Source organism: Falco cherrug, chromosome 2 (genome assembly GCF_023634085.1).
Source record: "Falco cherrug isolate bFalChe1 chromosome 2, bFalChe1.pri, whole genome shotgun sequence".
Lineage (NCBI taxonomy): Eukaryota > Metazoa > Chordata > Aves > Falconiformes > Falconidae > Falco > Falco cherrug.
The window spans coordinates 86,370,015-86,387,427 of NC_073698.1; the positions used below are offsets into that span (position 1 = coordinate 86,370,015).

General features: G+C 41.4%; 1 protein-coding gene across 20 annotated transcripts in view; it reads left to right on the plus strand.

Moving 5' to 3' along the window:
• Positions 1-17,413, plus strand: part of DMD (dystrophin) — a 1,162,157-nt gene that overhangs the window by 1,069,436 nt on the left and 75,308 nt on the right. For 16 of the 20 annotated variants that reach the window (XM_055701082.1, XM_055701084.1, XM_055701085.1 and 13 more), the window contains one exon: positions 15,715-15,776. In XM_055701082.1, the coding sequence (XP_055557057.1) occupies positions 15,715-15,776 (62 nt within the window). Of the gene's footprint in view, positions 1-8,971; positions 9,104-15,714; positions 15,777-17,413 lie in introns of those variants that run through there. The other 4 variants (XM_055701094.1, XM_055701092.1, XM_055701095.1 and 1 more) reach the window with 1 other exon arrangement.

Sequence of the window (17,413 nt, forward strand, 5' to 3'; positions counted from 1 at the left end):
TAAATGCGAGCCTCAGTGAAGGGTAATGTTTACTATGAAAATTATCAGAAAAATAATAATAATATGGCATGAAGTTAAAAAAATATTATATTTATTTGTTTGGGAAATGGAAGACTTTTATTGATAATGCCTTACTCATAAACAAGAAATATGTTTCTTCTCCTTGATTCCTAAATTGTAATTTTTAGAATAAAGCCAAATGAGTGCTCGATATGGCAAGCGGCTAAAAATAAAACTCTCCAAAGGTTTCAGTTCAGTATTAAATACGCTGGTTTGAAAAAAATAGTGGATTAGATGGGGTCTAATCCTTCACTCCCTGCTTGGGCTCTATTTGGCAAAATTCTTAGGCTGTCAGCTTCTGCAAATCTTTGCAAAATTATTTTTATTCTTAATAAATTATTTGCTCCATTAGTTACCCTAAAAACAGAACAAATTGAAGGACATGGGTGGAAGGATAATAATTTGAGAAATAATGACAGTAGCTTTCTAAGAATGAGAATGAAGAACAACTGCAGCAACACCACTATGGAAATGTAACAAGAGATTCATTTCCGAATACTGATAAAAATTATAATGCCCATAAGCAAAAATAAGCTTCATTACTGAAGTACAGAAGTATTTAGATACCACATATCTCAACCCAGTTTTTATTTGAAAGATAAGGTTGAAGATCTCTTCTATTATTTATTTTCCCTTGGCTGATGCATATCGGTGTAAAGACATTAATTGAAGTGGTGATAATTGTTTGCAAAATGACAGTTGGTTCTAAAGCTGGCAACCAGGAGCCAGAGCTGTTGATAGTAATTGAAGGAAAATTATTGACCTCACGAGAAGAATGATAATTTAAAACAACACCATATTTTCTTAATATGACAGACTGATTTTGTTATTTTGGGATTAGGGATGAATGCTCAAACAGTTGTAATGTTTTCTGAGACAGGAGTTGTGAGTTTAGATGATCTTTCTAACTTTAAGGACACTCAGAAAATCATCTTCTACACAGTGGGTAATACGTTATCTTATGTCTATGAATTTTTTGCCAGAATAAAACTCCAAACTGTGACCACTATTAAATAAACAAGTGGTTCGGATCCTGTATATGCTTTGCATTTGTAGTGTACTGTGTAGATACAGAGAAATCTTGGTTGAATTTAATACTTTTTTCCTTGAAAGGAAGGTGACAAGAACTGTGTGATGTTTCTTATGACTGATAACATGGAATTAAGTAGTTTGAGCTTTTAAAATCATCTGGTATTCTGTGTCATGTGGTGAGGGAGATGATAAAGATGGAAACTCTATTTAGTCCTAGCGGTAAGTCTGGACCAGTTTAGAAAAAGCTGAAATGTTGATATGGTAGAATTGTAGGTTGACATTTCTGAAAATGTGTTCAAGGGAGTTAGATGTAGCAGCAGGGGTCTAAGAATATTCATATGGACCATAACCAACATTTAAATCCTTAATATTTTAGGGCTGTGTGTGTCGTTCAGGATTTAGATTGCACATTTGAAAGCAATTTCTCAAAACCAAAGAAAATAGTTCCAAATACAAATTTGGAAATTGTTTGATTATTTCAATGTGGAAAAATACTCAGTACAGAAATAAAAAAAAATGGGTTTGGCTGATTTTGAGCTCCACACAGTCACCGTTGTTCTTGATTTAATAATGGGCTATGGTAGGTGCTAAAAGTCATTTGTGTACCTTTGGTGCATAGACACTATAAATGTCAAGGCTCTTTAACTTGGGTAGACAAGGCATCTCTGATTTTCATTCCAAATTTTTCACAGTGAATTCATCTATGTTGCTAGAAAGCGAATCTTCATTTTGCAGGTTTATCCTTTCACAAAGAGATTTCATTTTCTGTTTAACAGCAGAGATCAGAGAACTGATTGAAAGGATGTCGGTAGAATTACTAGGTATTTCAAGCCTTGTTGAGATGTGCCGTGAGAGCTTTGGCTCAATTCAAACATGAAATACAGAAATACTGAGTTCTATTAAATGCATTCCCATTAATAGACTTAGTTAAACATAAAAACTGTTCAATATAGTTTAGCAACACTTTGTTGCTATCAGCTAGCATCCACAGGATTCTTTCCTCAATTAACTGCCAGCTACTGTGCCAGAGACAGAAGCAGCTAGACAAAGATGCCAAAATGAAAAAGCCTGGGTGGACTATTTAATAGGAAGAACCATAAATGGAAGAAGCAGAAGCTGTCTGGAATTATGTGAAACATTTGTCAAAGTGTAAATACTTGGACTTGCCACAGGAGACTTGAATGAAACCCTTTTCTAACATTAGCTAAGAAATAATTTTTATTTTACCTCACAATTTCTTTGTATCCTTCATTACTGAATTATTTTAGTGTTAACATACATTTAGATTCAATTAGGATAAAACAATATCTGTGCCCTAGGACCTGGCTCCATGGTAGCTGATACCGATTCATCCATTTTTGGAAGCACTAGTTAATGTAGGTATCTTTGTCTATGTCTGTTTCAAACGACTGTATATATAAACACTAATTTTCAGTCTTTGGCATGGACAAGATGAGACTATTGCCACCTGCCATTAAAGGGCACAAGTACATTTTTAATAGAATATTTTTTTGAAATGAAATAAAAAGTTTTGATTTCAGAAATGTCAGATGAGAAACTTTTCTTTTCCAGAATTCTTTTCTTGCTTGCTGTTACCAAGTATTACCTTGGTTTGGGAATAGTTGTACAACCCTAAACCTGAAGCTGCATTTCTATGCAAATAAACCATGAGAAATGTCACCTGGATTGAATGGAGGCGTTAGCCTGGATGGAATTACTGGTGAGGCTAGTTAGGTGTAGCTGCTCCCTCCTCGCATCAACCTCTCTAGGCTGGTTCCTTCCCGAGGTGCAGTGTTGCACTTTCCTCTATTGTTAGATCCCCACATAAGAGAATTGGGAAGAGAAGGCAAAGTAATCATGCTATGCAGGAAGACTAAGCTTTGCTCATGTTACATCAGGGTACTGGGAGAAGCTAAAGACTCCAGTTTTGAAACAAATTCAATGCAAGTTCGATTTACCAAGGAAGGCGAACCATCCCTTCCTCACATCAGGGCTCTGTGTGGCCCAGTCTAGGGAAAAGGTTGGGAGTAGACCTCAAACTTATCATATTTGCCAAGGTCAGCAACCTCAACGTGTTTGCAAAGATGGTGAAAAGCCTAGTGTGTACATAAAAATAGGCAGGGCCTCTTGTTAGAATTAAATATTATATGTATATGTTATGTATAGTGTATTATAATTGTTGAGAAAAAAAAGGGGTAGCTATGACAGGTTCAAAGTATATTTTAAAGCAACAAAACCCACAAGTTCTGTGAGAACACAGCAAAGCAATCACTGCTAAAATATGAATGCATAAATTCAGAGGTGCAAAGTTTGCCTAGCTAGTGGTCTGATTGGGAACATGCCTGCATATAGCTGTCATAAAATGCAAGAGATTTCATCGCCCTCTTCTTTGAGTACCTAAGGGCAGCCTTATCATGGGAACATCCCAGTATGTAGCCTCATAGCATGATCTACGTGGCTTTTTTCCCCAAGTGAATATTTTCTCTTCTAGATAATACTTTCATAGGGACATTTTTTCAAAATTACTTCTTTCCTCAATGAAAGAAAAACTTTTCTGTTTGTGTGATATTAGTCATAGAAAAATACTTGATAGTTTCAAAAATGCAAAGAAATACAAAAATAAAAAGTTACGGAATGCAACCAAGAAGTAACTTAGTAAAAAAGGAAGGCATGCTTCTCCTTTAATGTCTGTGGAAGTCTTTGGAACCAGAGAGGGCTGCTTGTTAGGGACCAGGAACGCTAGTATCACGTTTTCTGGGCCTGGTGTGAAGCTGGGCTGCAAGATGCAGTTTCTTGCTATTGAGATCTATACATCGATAGGAAACAGCAGAGAAGTTAATCATTTGGGAAACCAGGTTTTGTGTTTGTGACAATTTTATGCATGGAAAGAAAGATTTGGAGGTGAAAAGAGAGTCAGTGAGCAAGAGAGTTTATGAAATCCTGCTTATTTTAATCCCCCAGGAGGCAAAACAGTCATTTATTTCTAACTGGGCACACAAAGAAAAGTAAGTAATAGAGTTTGCCTTCATCGGTTTGTTTAATTTAACCTTATTAGTCTGAATTTTTTTCTCAGCCTTACTCCCTGAAATGATAACCATTCATTTTGCCAATAAAGGTTCCTCAAATCAAGATTTTACCATGGTATAATGACCATTTTTCAAGTCTTACTTGTATATTGTAAAGATCGGCAAGCAGTTTTGCTTAGCATAAGTTTCCTGCGGGGAGATTTTAAGTCTTTTTTACAGAGTTTTAAAAATACTTTTAGTTATCTAGCATTTTGTTTCTTGATCTTCCCATTCTTGGGATTATTCACAGTCCAGTTCATCTCCATCCTGGAAGAGCAGGGGTCATTCCTTTCTTAATTTTCTTAATTTCTTGTGGTTTGGTATGGGAGAAAAGAGCTTTTGGCATTTACAGGTGTTTACCTGAAGTGCTCATAGTGCTGGTAGAACTGGGATGTGCTATCCACTGCATCCAGCGATGCACATCATTTTACTTAATCTCAGTGTCACTCTGCTCCTCTTTTCAGGGTCACACACCTGGCAGTAGGGATTGAACAAACACTCTGCTACTGCAAGGTGTCTAAATTGTCACTGTCAGCTTAAAAAAATAAATGCAGCCTCTCCAAATCAGCCTTTCCAAGATTTCAACAGGACGAAATTCATATGTATGCTTAATATATCCAAAATGACAGGCACCGTCTCATTCATCTTTTATCAACCGCATGCATTGCAGTGTGACATACGGCACACACGGACCGTTCCCAAGGCTCTGTGATACTCATCTCATAGGGTGACTATGATTCCAGTTTTAAGCAGGTGTCTTTATGTAGTAAAAACGAGTACAGCCCAAAGTAATGCAGAGGTTGTGCCATTGCATTTGGCAGGAACAGACATCACCCTGTCACACATGCTATGTACCAATACTTTCCATAGTGTGCATTGGATTGCTGCAAGCTCTATAATATTTACTGCAGAATTAGTTTTATTAAAAGAAAGAAAGAAAATAAGAAGGATTCCCCTTTCTACTCTGTCTATTCAAAAAACATCTCAGTGAAACATACTGAGTAAATTCTTGTGAGCTGCACTTGCCAGTTACATGACTGACTTACAGGGTGAAGAACAAGCCCTGTGTTAGAAGCACCTGCTCACCTCCTCTCATACAGGACACAAATTGGGTTTGCCTCTGGGCAGAAAGTGGTATGCTCTTCTCCAACTCTCTCATGGTGTAAATAATTGATAATAAACATATAGAGCTATGAATGTTTTAGTAGGTCTTTAATTTGCAGTGCAATGTTGGGGAAAATGAATGCAGAATTTCAACACTTTTCTTCATTGCATTTACGGTATTTTAATGGGCTTCCAGTGGTAATGTGCAAACAGGGGAAAAAAAAAAAAGGGGGGGGGGGGGGTGGGGGGGGGGGTGGCGAACCCAACACGAAAAATAAACAGCATCCGGAACAGTATTCTCTTCTTGGCTCTTCTGAGAGCGCTATCAACAAATAATAATAAAAAGAAATAATACTGGAGGTGTCAGCCCTTGGAGCATATTTAAGACAGATGATCCAGGAAAGTGTCATTGTGCCATCCCAAGTGATTCTTACTATTTATTTATACCAAGAAAAAGAAAATAGACTCAAACAGCATAACAGAGTAGCCAGCCCAACACAGTGTACCACATTTTTTTACATGCAAGGCAAGCGGTTGCTAATCCACTACCCAGATAACTGAGAAATAGTAAAGACACACTTGTAAGGAGGACTACATGCTTCACGGAACTGCGGAAGTAAGACTTAGTTAATACCAAAATGTTGTAACTTCACTTTCAATGACAGTAAAGCTAAAGAAATGTCTCTTTAGTTTTCTAATTCATAAAGTGTTAAACTTACAAGCAAACTTGTACATTTAATGCCTGCTCTACTAAATGGTTTTAGGCAAGTCCCTACCCATTTCTGCATTTGGATTTCCGTATCTGTCTGCAACACAGAGTAGCGATGCTAATCTCCTACGTAAAACTTGTGGGGATTTATACTCAAACATTATTGTTTAGGAATCAGTTATTTTATGTTCATATTATTATTTTTAATGTATGTCTGTGGCTCTTTCCCCATAGAAAAGGGACAACATTCTGAGAAGAACGTATTAAAACTGAAAAATCAGGTTTCTCAAATGAACAGATTCCAGTAACCACTTGGACAGCAAGCAGTGTAGTCAGACTGCCTGCAAAGTCACTTCATCTTCCCCTCCCCCGCTCTGAAAGAGTTTCGAGGTAATAAAACAGCCTCTAATTATTACCACTCGTGTATTAGGGAGTTGTGATTTCCCTTTAAGCACCTGGTGTTGTTAAATGTTGAAGAGACAGATACCTTGGTTAGCTGTAGTCCAGGACAAACCTACAGTATAAGAGAAATAAACACTGTTCTCCTGATTCAGGTCTCTGTGTAGGTGCACAAATTGACTGAATAGCCCTTGGATAAGAAAAGCACCCCAGGGAATTCAGATTCTGCTTACTTTGTAATCCTGTTTTATTGTCTACAGGAGAAAACTGTCTTTTATCAAATAAATGGCTTAAAATTAAGTATGGCATAAAGATTGGCTTCAGTTGCAAATGCCAAAGACAGTAACCATTTATACTGCAAACAAAACATATTTTTGTAATAAATTATGGGTAGTTTGAAAGTAATTTGCAATAAGAGTGGTATTACTTCTGTAAATTATACAGCAAAAGTACAATTTTGAGGCTAATCAAAACAGCTAAAAGCTTTTGTGAATTTAGATACAACAATCAGAACTACATTAAATAAATTATTTTTTTTATAAAATCAAATTATAAAGTCAATAGGCCTTAATCCCATAATCCTTCAACATTCTTGATTTCCCCTGGATGTTCTTGAGTGGGTAATGGTTTGATTTGGGAGATCAAAGGGTTAATTTGCTTTTCAATTGAGGAATGACTCAGAGTTCCCCTTTATTGGTTAAAAAAAAGAAAAAAGAAAAGAAGAAAAGTGGTGTGTGGGTGTAAGGTAGGGGAAAAAAGCCAAGAAAATGGATTCACTAATTGGGGTTTCACCTGCTGTGAGTCTAATTGAATACAATGCTTTATTTGTAACTCAAGGAGAAAGAAGATTATGCAAAGTATGAGAAATTCAGACTGGTTTTTAATTTCTACTACTTGGCACTGTTGTATGGGAAAGAAGACCAACTTGATAATAGCAGCATCAAGCTTCTGTTAAGGCAGACCAGGAAGCTCCAGAAACAGTAAAAATTGAAGGAATGTCTATCGGGGGTATCAGTACCACATACCTCTTGAAGGAAAACAAACCACTTTTGCTGTGAAACAGCAGGGTTCCGGCTACCCTGAGTCCCTTGGTATGACATGGGCAGCTGCTCTCTCCTTGTAATAGACTGTGAGGTTCCCCCCAAGTAATACGTTAAATATCCTATTTTAAAGACTTAAAGAGAGTTCTCACTTCTTAAAGCTTAGCTTAACGTGGGAGAAGGTGAGGTTGCTAATGCAATGTAGTTGCCAGTCTTCAGCCAGTTGATTCACCTCAAAACTAAGATGTCTGATACAGCAATTCCTCAAATACCAGGTCCACTGAAGTACATGGAAAATTCTTACGGAGTCTGATGAGTTTTAACATAGTGATTTATGTTTACACAAAAATTAATCCTCTTTTTCTTTCCATGTTGAGGTGGTAGATCCAAGCTAACAGAAAACGGAATTAGATCTTTTTAAATAATCTCAATTGTCTGGAAACTACAAGAATTTAACATTTAATTCCATTAAGTTTTATATTTGCATTTCGGGGCTTGAGGGACTGAACCTAGAGCATCTTACACTTTTAACGCCTCTAGAAAAAAACACGTGGGCTTTCCTTGAACTGCTTGTTGAGCTTTTCATAAAATCAGATCACCCAGCTACCTGGAACCCTAAGGGAAGCCCTAAATATCCTGGTACTTGGGATAAAACCCACCAAGTTCAGTGCTTACTAGCCTCTATGTAATGGGAAAGCAACCTATGGGATATTCCTGTGGTATAGAAATGATGGGTGAGATTGATTTTCTGTGCTTCTAGGCCTGCGTCTTCCCAGTGTAAAAACTGGGAGGTTTTTGTACATTTGAAAGGTGCCCTTTTTGGGTGGTTTTATCAAGAAAGCAGAGAGTCTGTAAGCTTGAAGAACTAGTCTGTTGCGTGAAGGACTGGGTTCTCCACACAGCATTACTTTACTGAATAAAGGAGGCGGATTCAGGACTTGCATGAGAGGAGCCGCGCTGCACTGATTTGAAAGGCTTGTGACACCAAGAGGGGGTTGTTAGCTTTTGTGTACTGAATATTAAGTAGGAATTAATACAAAGAAACACTGCGACAGTTACTCAGCAGGAGCAGAACTATTTCTTCTGCTCTGACAATTCCGGGGGAGAGGCTGGTCCTTCCCAGTGAGGCCGAGGCAAGCCCTCAGAAATTAAATTACCTGATTTCACTCACAAACCAGCCACGTGGCATTTTAAGCGCTCAAATTAACAGCTGCAAAGCTAAGACCCAGGTTAAGGCCCGTTTCAAATCCGTCCCAGCTTCGGATTTGAATTCGGTATATATTTGATTGACTTTTTTCCACAAGTCCGCTGGGAGCGAGCGAACCGAGCCGCCGGCCTCCCGGCGGGCCCGGAGCAAGGCAACGAACCCCCCAGCAGCCGTCCCGGGGAACCCCGAGCGCCCCTCCGGCCGCCGCAGCAGCCCAGGGGGGCGGGGGGCGAGGCGCCCTCGGCGCCCCGGGCCGGGCAGGCGGGGGCGGGCGGCTGCTCGGGGCGCTCCCCGCGGGGCCGCCGCCGGCGGGCGGGGGCGGGGGGGCGGGGCGGGGCGGTGGAGCACGGCGGCCCCGCCCTCCCTCCCGCCTCCCCGGCGGGGCGGCCGCAGCGGCGCGCGGCGGCGGGGCCGGACCGGCGGCAGCGCTGTTTCTGCCTCCGCGGCGCCGCCGAGCAGTCGCCGCCATGAGGGAGCAGCTGAAGGGGTGAGAGGGATGCGGGGGCGCGGGGCGGCAGGTGCCGCGGGGGCGGGCGGGGGGCCCGCAGGTGTTCCAGCCGAGCGCCCGTAGGGATCCCGCGCCCCTGCGAAGGCGGAGAGCGGCGTGGCGGGGCTGTCCGTCCGTCCGTCTTTACACACCGTAGGGGGCAGCGGCTGTGCCTCTCGGTTATCGCGCTAAACGGGTCCACTTGCTGCCCGATTTCTTGAAACGGCGTTTAATTCAGCGCCTTTCCCCTCTCCCGAGTCCCTGGTTTCGGGCTGGCTGTGCCTGGCTGGAACACGTAGGACATGGCGATGCGGGAGCGCGCCACGCGCGGGGGTACCTGTGCGGCCGTGGGGCGGCGGGGTGAGCCCCGAGGTGGAGGCGGGAGGTGGTGGCGGTGCGGGGGACGCGGCGGGGGCGGGAGCTGGCTCGGGTTCGGAGGGGCAGCGCGGTGCTGTAGAACGTTACCGGCGGAGCACACGGCGTGTGCTGTAACTCGGCTGAGGCGTGAACTTTAACAGAACTCCTGGAAACAGGCGTGCTGAGGGGTGTATTGCTTTTCCCGGTAATTTCACGCTTAGAAATAATCTTTCAAGTCAGCACGTAGAAGAGGCCGGGAGGGGATTCCCTCCAGGCTATTTAACTGCCGTATTTCTTGCTGTTACGCGGTAGGTTATATTGAGCTATTGTAAAACACCTTGCAGCCCGGGACACCAGCAGCATCCCCGGTCCTCGCCTTAAGCTGAAGCTGGGCTGAGAAGTGGTTTTGGCAGGCGTGCGTGTCCGGAGCTGAGGAAACAAGACATATGGTTATGCGTAGGGTCTTTGACCCTTTAGCACTGAGGGATTGTTTGAGGCCATTGCTGTTTGAGCCTGGATGTGACAAGACCCTGCAGTGAAATTGCTTTGGCAGAAGTGGTGAGGATAGGCTTTGAAAAGCAAATACTTTAGTGGAGAGTAACAGCTGGTGGGGCAGGCTCACCCAGCTTTAGCCACTGAGCAGGAGTCTTTGCCCGTGACAGAGCGTACAAAATAAATGTTTAACATCAAGGGGAGAAAAAAAGAGTTACTATTCAGTACTTGGCAGCTGATATTTGCCCTTCTCCTACTATTAATTTCCAGTATCGGCAAGAAACTGTAATATGTATCGGTGCTTGCTTTCAGCAGTCTGATAAATCTTGCGAAAACCAATAAAACACCCTAAAGTCAAATTCCTGCTGAAAAGACACTGATCCTTGGCTTAAACAGAAATAATCTCTGCACAGATCAGTAGTCTCTAGATTTACAGATGAAAACAGTAGTCCTTTGTAAAGCCCAAAGGAGCGCCACGTTTTTACATTGCGAATACTTTCCATAGCAGTAACTTGTTTTATCTAAGGAATTAATGAAACGATGTGAAAAGACAAATATTAAGTCTTCCTTGCAATCGCTGTCATCTGCTATTGAAAACATTTTTTAAATGAGTGGTAGTGTCTATTCATGCAATTTCAATTGCATTTAGGCTAGTTTAGTAAAATCCACACAACTCTGCCATGTTTATTTTGGCTTTTTGACAACAGTCATAAGGTGGCTGGAATAACATTTCATTCACCTTAAAGCCAAAAGGTGAGAAGTATTGTAAATTGTGGTGTTTGAAAATGGATCGATCCAGTGCTTTTGACAATACTACTTTAATTTTGGCTCTTTCATAAATGTATGTTAACCATTTATTTATTGCTACCTGATAGAATTTCTTATTCTATGTACATGTATGCACATCTAGTTCACGTTGTATTTTCTAATGAAGGGGGAGGGGAGAGAAGCGCTGCAGAACTGGCTCTGGTGTCACCAATTAGGAGGGATGTCAGAGTTTAGTTGCAGTTGCAACCTAAAATTCTAGGCTCTGAAGCTGAGCAGTGGAGCTGAGCAGTGAATGCACATGAGACTGAATCCTACATATATATTAAAAAAAAGGGGGGGGGGGGAGGGGGGGAGTAGTGCAATCAAAAGCAGTTAAAAGGCTTGTGAATGTTTCTGTGTGGCGGGGTGTGTGTGGGGGGATTTGTGCAGGAATTTGGGGGAGGGGGGAGCATTGCTCTCCACTCCTGCTGCTGGCGTTGCTCAGAAGTAATATAAAAGGAAGGAAGATAAAATAACTGTATTGTGTCCAAACTGATCAAGTTATAACAAGGGAACTGTAATTCACCTAGTCTGTCAGCTAGGATATCATCTCTTGATTTCAGGTTTTCAATCCTGTGTGTTATTGGCTCTGCTGACAGCGATGAGAGACAAATCTTTGCTGTTGGCAGGAACAGAGGAGTTCACGCAGGCATAGTGTGTGACAGAATTCCCCACATAAAAATTATCCTTGCTAATATAATATAATCATCCTTTAATTAAGTGGTCCTGCGGTTCCCAAAGGATGTATTAAGTGAAGAGTATGCTTTCATCTCACTGAATTATCTGTGTATTTAGCGTGCCAGTCACACCAGTGCCTAGGTGTCACCATTATCCGTTGCTGCTCTTCTCCTTTTCAGGCGTGGTTTTAATTTCCTTTCTACCTTTGCAGCTTAAGTCAGGTGAGAAAGAGGAAAATATGCTATGTGAGCCCACTTGTATTTTTATTTGTTGCAGAATGTCCGTGATCTAAAAGCTAGTAATCAATTTAGTTGACCTAAACGTAGAGCCAAATTGAAAAATGTATCCTCTGAGCAATATTGCAAAAGTACTGGCTGTGTGCGTTGATGTCTTTTTATTTTGGTGGTTCATTGGAAAAGCATCTTTAGTACTTGTTTCTGCACATGTTCTCACCCTGCTTGCTGCTAGTCAAGAGGACTTACACTACACTTTTCATGTCTTTCTGACTTGCAAACTGTAAAGGGCCTTGTTCACCGGAGTTTGAAACTCTGGCAAACGTTTTGCTGCAGATCTATTAAGGATGCTACAGCATTCCCAAGTGTGGTTGAGGCTGCCTGAAACTGCTGAGCTGGCATTTCACTTCAGACGGTGTTCACAATAAGGGCATACACACAAATCCTCCCCCACCGGTCCAGCCCCAAAGCTCACAATTAAATGGCCTTTGAAAATGGCAAAGAGGCTTATGAAGAATAGCCTCGATGGAATCTAACCTTTCCTGGAGCTGCCCTGGTGTGCGGAATTGTTGATAATTTTCTGAGCTGACAACGTTCAGTTGAGAGGCAAATGCCTTTTAGCTGGAGCAAAATAGCTGCAGCCTTCCTGTGTTCTGCATGTAAAGTACCAGCAGAATCTGCCCTGGCTTGGTACAGGCACTCAACCTCTGCAGAAATCACAGCGACCAAGGTTCAGTCCCCTTTAAAACCCTTGCTTGTTCTTGCAGGAGTGTGGAGGTGTACTGGTGGCTTGCTGGTCCGCTGCTGGGTCTGGTACAGGGTGCAAGGCTGAGTGATTGCTGCTGAATTGCTGAGGGTGGCCGTAGCAGGCGGCTGCAGGGCACTCTGCCCCACAGGTAGTCACTGCTGGCAAGGTGGCAGGGGCAAGAGTTAGGGTCTCTACTGACTTGACTTTGATAGCCTAAAGAAGGGGATCTTTAAGTTGCAAGTAAGTTTATTTATAAAGGAAAGGGGGTGAAAAAGGGGTAATGCACCTACCCTGCAAGTTCATTCTTTGTCACTTGCAGATGAAGCAAATAAAATCATTCCTTACAATCTCCAAGAGAATTAATATCGTACTATGAAAGAAAAGCACGCTGAGTAGTGGTTTGGGGTTTTCAGGTATTTTTAATACCAGTAACAGTTGGAGTCCAATGTTTCTTTGGCAATGGAAATTTTATTTACAAGATCTTAGGAAACACAATTATGTATTTTCAGAAAGATTAGTAAATGCTGTAATCTTAAACCATACACAATAAATTCACTGATACATGATTAGGCCTTACCATAAATGAAAATAAAAAAATCGGTAAACTACTCATCCGTATGATGTTGATTAGCAATTAACTGTAGTAGTTCCCCGCATCTTAAGATGATCCTTTTGTTCTTCTATCCAGCACAGGCAGAGCATTCCATAATCCTGTACAGATACACTTTTGCCAGATACCTGATGGCTTTTAAATATTTTAATGGGGAGTAGGTGCCTTTGAAGGCTACCAAGTTAACAGCTATGGAGTCTGAAGTGGTCTAGCTTATCTGTAGAACAGTCTGGGGCTGCCAAACTTAATTTCATAGGGAAAGTCAGGCAGATTATTTTCAGAGGTTTCTTGTAACTGTGTGCGTAAGGTTTTTTTTCTCATTTTTACTACATGATTTGGCATACAAACTGTGGTGCAGTTGCTATTCAAATAGCCCCTACTTCTGGGACTACCTGCCTGTGGGGAAGCAAGCCAGGGTGGCTAGGGTGATGCCTGGGGAACTGTTGATCTGGGACTGACTTTGGGTGCAAACGAACTGTGGTCCCGGGTCTGTGCGTTTGAACGTTTATTTGGATCTGCAGTCCGTTCCCCTGAATAGTGACTGTCTAGAGGGTTCTTATGCTCCCTTCTTCATTTCCTTTGTTGTATAAGCAGAGGCTTCAGGTAGTCACGTTTTTTTGAGACTCGATGTATAAATGAAACTATTTCTATTTTTCTTCAGAAATGCACTTTATACCTGGGTATGGTAGAAACTGCTGGTGCTGCGTTTTTTCTGCAGAACCTGCCCATCCCAAGCATGGCAGGAAATGCAGGAGCTGAGGTGCAGGTAGCTCAGATCTACCCAGTTTCTGCATTTAAAACAAATAGACCAGGCTGAGATTTCTGAATGTGATTGCAGCTGCCTGCCTTTGCAGGACTCATTTTTTTACCAGAGCAAAGAACAAGACTGCTTTTGCTCTTCTGGTGTCCTCCCTCTTTCACTGCCTTCAGCCACCACAGGAATTAGGAAGGGGAGGGGATGCTGAGGTTGATGAGACAGGGCTTGTTTAAAAGCCTGTGCTCAACTAGGGCAGCACTGTGGCAGCATTTTTTCCTTATGCTTAGTGCTTGTGATCCCTTTCCTTCTTGTTTGCAGTTACAGAGCAAAATCTGGAAATATTATATATAGCAAGCTACTGAATATATAAAGGTTACCAGGCCAGTAAAGTGTCCATGTGGATCAAATAAATAGCCTGTCTTTTAAGACCAAAATTAGATCATACTAAGAAAACATGTCACGATTTTCTTTTTTCAATGAGTAGGGGTGGTTTTGAAGTGGTTCACTGAAAATTCTACACCTTCTTATCCTATAAATGGTAAAGGTGTACTGGGGAACATCGCTGTCTCAAAAAGAGAACGCAAGGAACATTTGTTCTCTAAAATAACCTCATCCTATCAGTCTTGCAGTGCACAGCTGGGTGTACAGGTGTGTTCAACCTGCTGGCTGGGTTGTGGTTTAGTCTTGGAGCTGGAAGGCGTGTGCTCTAGGAGCTCCACGGCGCTGTGGATCAGATCCTGCTCTCCTGCATATTTTCTCCCAAATGATGCGTGCATGTTGGAACCAGGATGTCTGCTTTTTAAGTACAGAAATTGCAAATGTGATTGCTAGCAACTGTGCGCTCCATACACTTTCCTGAAATTATTTTTTATGAATACTTATGGTCATCTTTTAATGCAGCTGAATTCTGTATGAACGGGACTTTATTGGCTACAGGATAGCTAAGGAGAATTTTCTTTCAAGTGTTCTACATTAATGAAAACGTGATCATGTTAGCTATGCTGCGATTAAGAATATTGTAAAGTGTGTAACCTTAGGAGACACGAGTTGCTACTACACCTGCTAACACTTTATTTTATTGTCCTTCTTATACTGCATGTCTTTTGGCAACATGTTGTGTTGCAAAGCTGAAGACTGCTAGCCTCAATGCAGAGACTGTCCGATTTACATTCTAGTCATACCGCAGCGTTTCGTAACCCCCTTTAGCATTTCCCTGGCTTCCCAACAGCTCTGCTGCCTGACACTGCACAGGGACCTCCAGGGCAAGGGAAAAGGCCTGACAGCCCCAGGGAACAAGAGGAGCAGCAACAGTCTTTGCTAAAAGAGACCATCAATATGGGGTGTGCAGTGCACCGGCCCGAAAAGTGGTGTAAGCTAGTGGTGGGTCGGTGGGCTGTGGCATGGGGATTTTAGTGCAGGTGTTTGGACTGAAAGGAGGGATTGCATCTGCTGCATTGGGTAGCTCTTGCCACGTGGAAAGAGCACATAGGGGAAGGCAGGTCAAAAATGCCATGGGTCTTAGTATCTGGTCAGAATTTCCATAAATGCTTTAAGAATGAAGCCCTTTGAAATGTCTCTCCTCTAGTCTGGAGGAACTGGAGAAGGATCTGTATGAAAGAAATGAGTTTTTAAGAATTGATCTGTGTGCTTACGAATTCCTCAAAATATATATGGCATATCTGGATACTAGCTGTCTTTTTAATATTAGCACTACTTTTAATTTTGTTTCTTGAGCCCGTGCCTAAAGAAAGTGCTCTAAGTTAATGCCTCATGTTGAAGGAAGACATGCCTGCTGCTGAGACCCCCTGCCAGAGCAGTTCAGGCTGCATGTGGTGGCCTGGCACCATGCTTGGATGTGCAGCCTGGATCACTGACTGTGGGATGGAGAAAGAAATTTTATTTTACTAACTTTCATGTTTTGTATTGTAGCCATGAGACGCAGACAACCTGCTGGGATCATCCCAAGATGACTGAGCTTTACCAGTCTTTAGGTAAGACACATCTTAACGTGTTCGTGGTTTTTCATTTGAAGGAATCGTTAAGGCAAAAATTTCCAGAAGTAGTGAAACAAAATTAGGAGAAAGCGAGAGGCAGTGCTTTTATCAAGGTTAAAATTTTCTGCAAGGGAAATATGTAAGGCATAATAACACATTTTGAACAAGCAGTGGAAAAAATCATATTTCAATTAGCACGTTTGGAATGTGCACTGGGTTTACGAAGTAATTTGGGTGCATTGTTGCAAACTCTTGTGAAAGACTGGGGCAGAAATTAAAAAAAAAAAATCCTGAATCTTTTCACTGTCTAATCTACTTTACAAAATGCAGATGAAAAAATCAAACCAAGCTGCTGTTAATGTTGACTTTCGGATGGTAGGAAGCCAATTGAAGCAATTTGCCAAACTGCGTTACCACTGCTTTATTTTTAAAGCACTTTCAATACTTAGAAGGCATGCCAGCTGTCATGATGTCATTTTGAATGCCCAAATTGCACGCTTATTATGACTTCAGATGTGCCTCTCTGGTGGAGGCTTTTTTTATTTTTTAGCAGCTTTGGATTTTATTAACAGAAGCACATCTGTAAGATAAAAGAAGTTAATCCATGCTCTAGTACAGACTGCCTGGCAGACCATTTAATAGCTAACTCTTTGCTTTTAATGGTTCTGTTAATAAATAATAGAGAGGGTATAATAAAAATTAAGCTACTTCTCTAAAAAGAGAATATCGGTGAATATGCTGCATTCATAAAAGAGGTTATGTCTGTACAGCACACGTACATAAACCAGCTTTAAACGAGCCAGCTTGAGCACTAGGGCAGTCAGATCTAGCATTCAGTGCAGGCTTATTTACCATGGTGAAAAATAGCTTAAATTATCTCCTGATAAACTCTAGTTTAGCTGCTGAAAACAGTCTAATTATGCAAGCATAATCTATTTCAAGCTAACTCAGGTATCTCTATGATGCTCTGCACTTAAAGGCATACCAAAAATATTTCAGAAAAGTGATGTGATAAAATGGAATGAAACAGTGTGAAGATTTTTTTCTTTATAGTACTAGCACTGTGGCAGCAATTTGTTTAAAAATTAACCAGAATACAGCTCTGTATGTCAAAAAGGGATAGAAGATGTGTAAGTTCAGGCTAACCAAATGCAAAAGCAGGCGAGTATTGACTTGCTATTTAATTATAACGCATTACCCTGTTTGTCTCCTTTGTATTTCTGCTCTTCAAGTGAGTGGTTTAAAAGGTTCAGGACAAATAGTAATTGCACATGGAACATCCTTTTAATACAGCTAGATCTTCAAACAGTTGCCTGTTAATTGAACTGCACTCTGACTCCACAGCCGCCTTTGATCAAGAGGTTGCATGATATTTCTGATACTGTTGTTGGTCAGACCTGAAGTCCTGTTGCAGTTGCTTTTCTTATTTCCCTATTTCAGCTAGAGTACTTTTGAATATCAAGAACTGAAAAGGTAACTATATATAAGGGACAGAAGTGTCTGGATGGGTTCAGGTAAACAGTTCAAAAGATGTGTGAGTGCTGAAGTCAGTTTGCATTTAGTTTAACTGAGTTTCCTCATTAGCAGTATCACCCAAATGTCAAGAGTTTAAGATAGCCTTATTTCTCACTGCA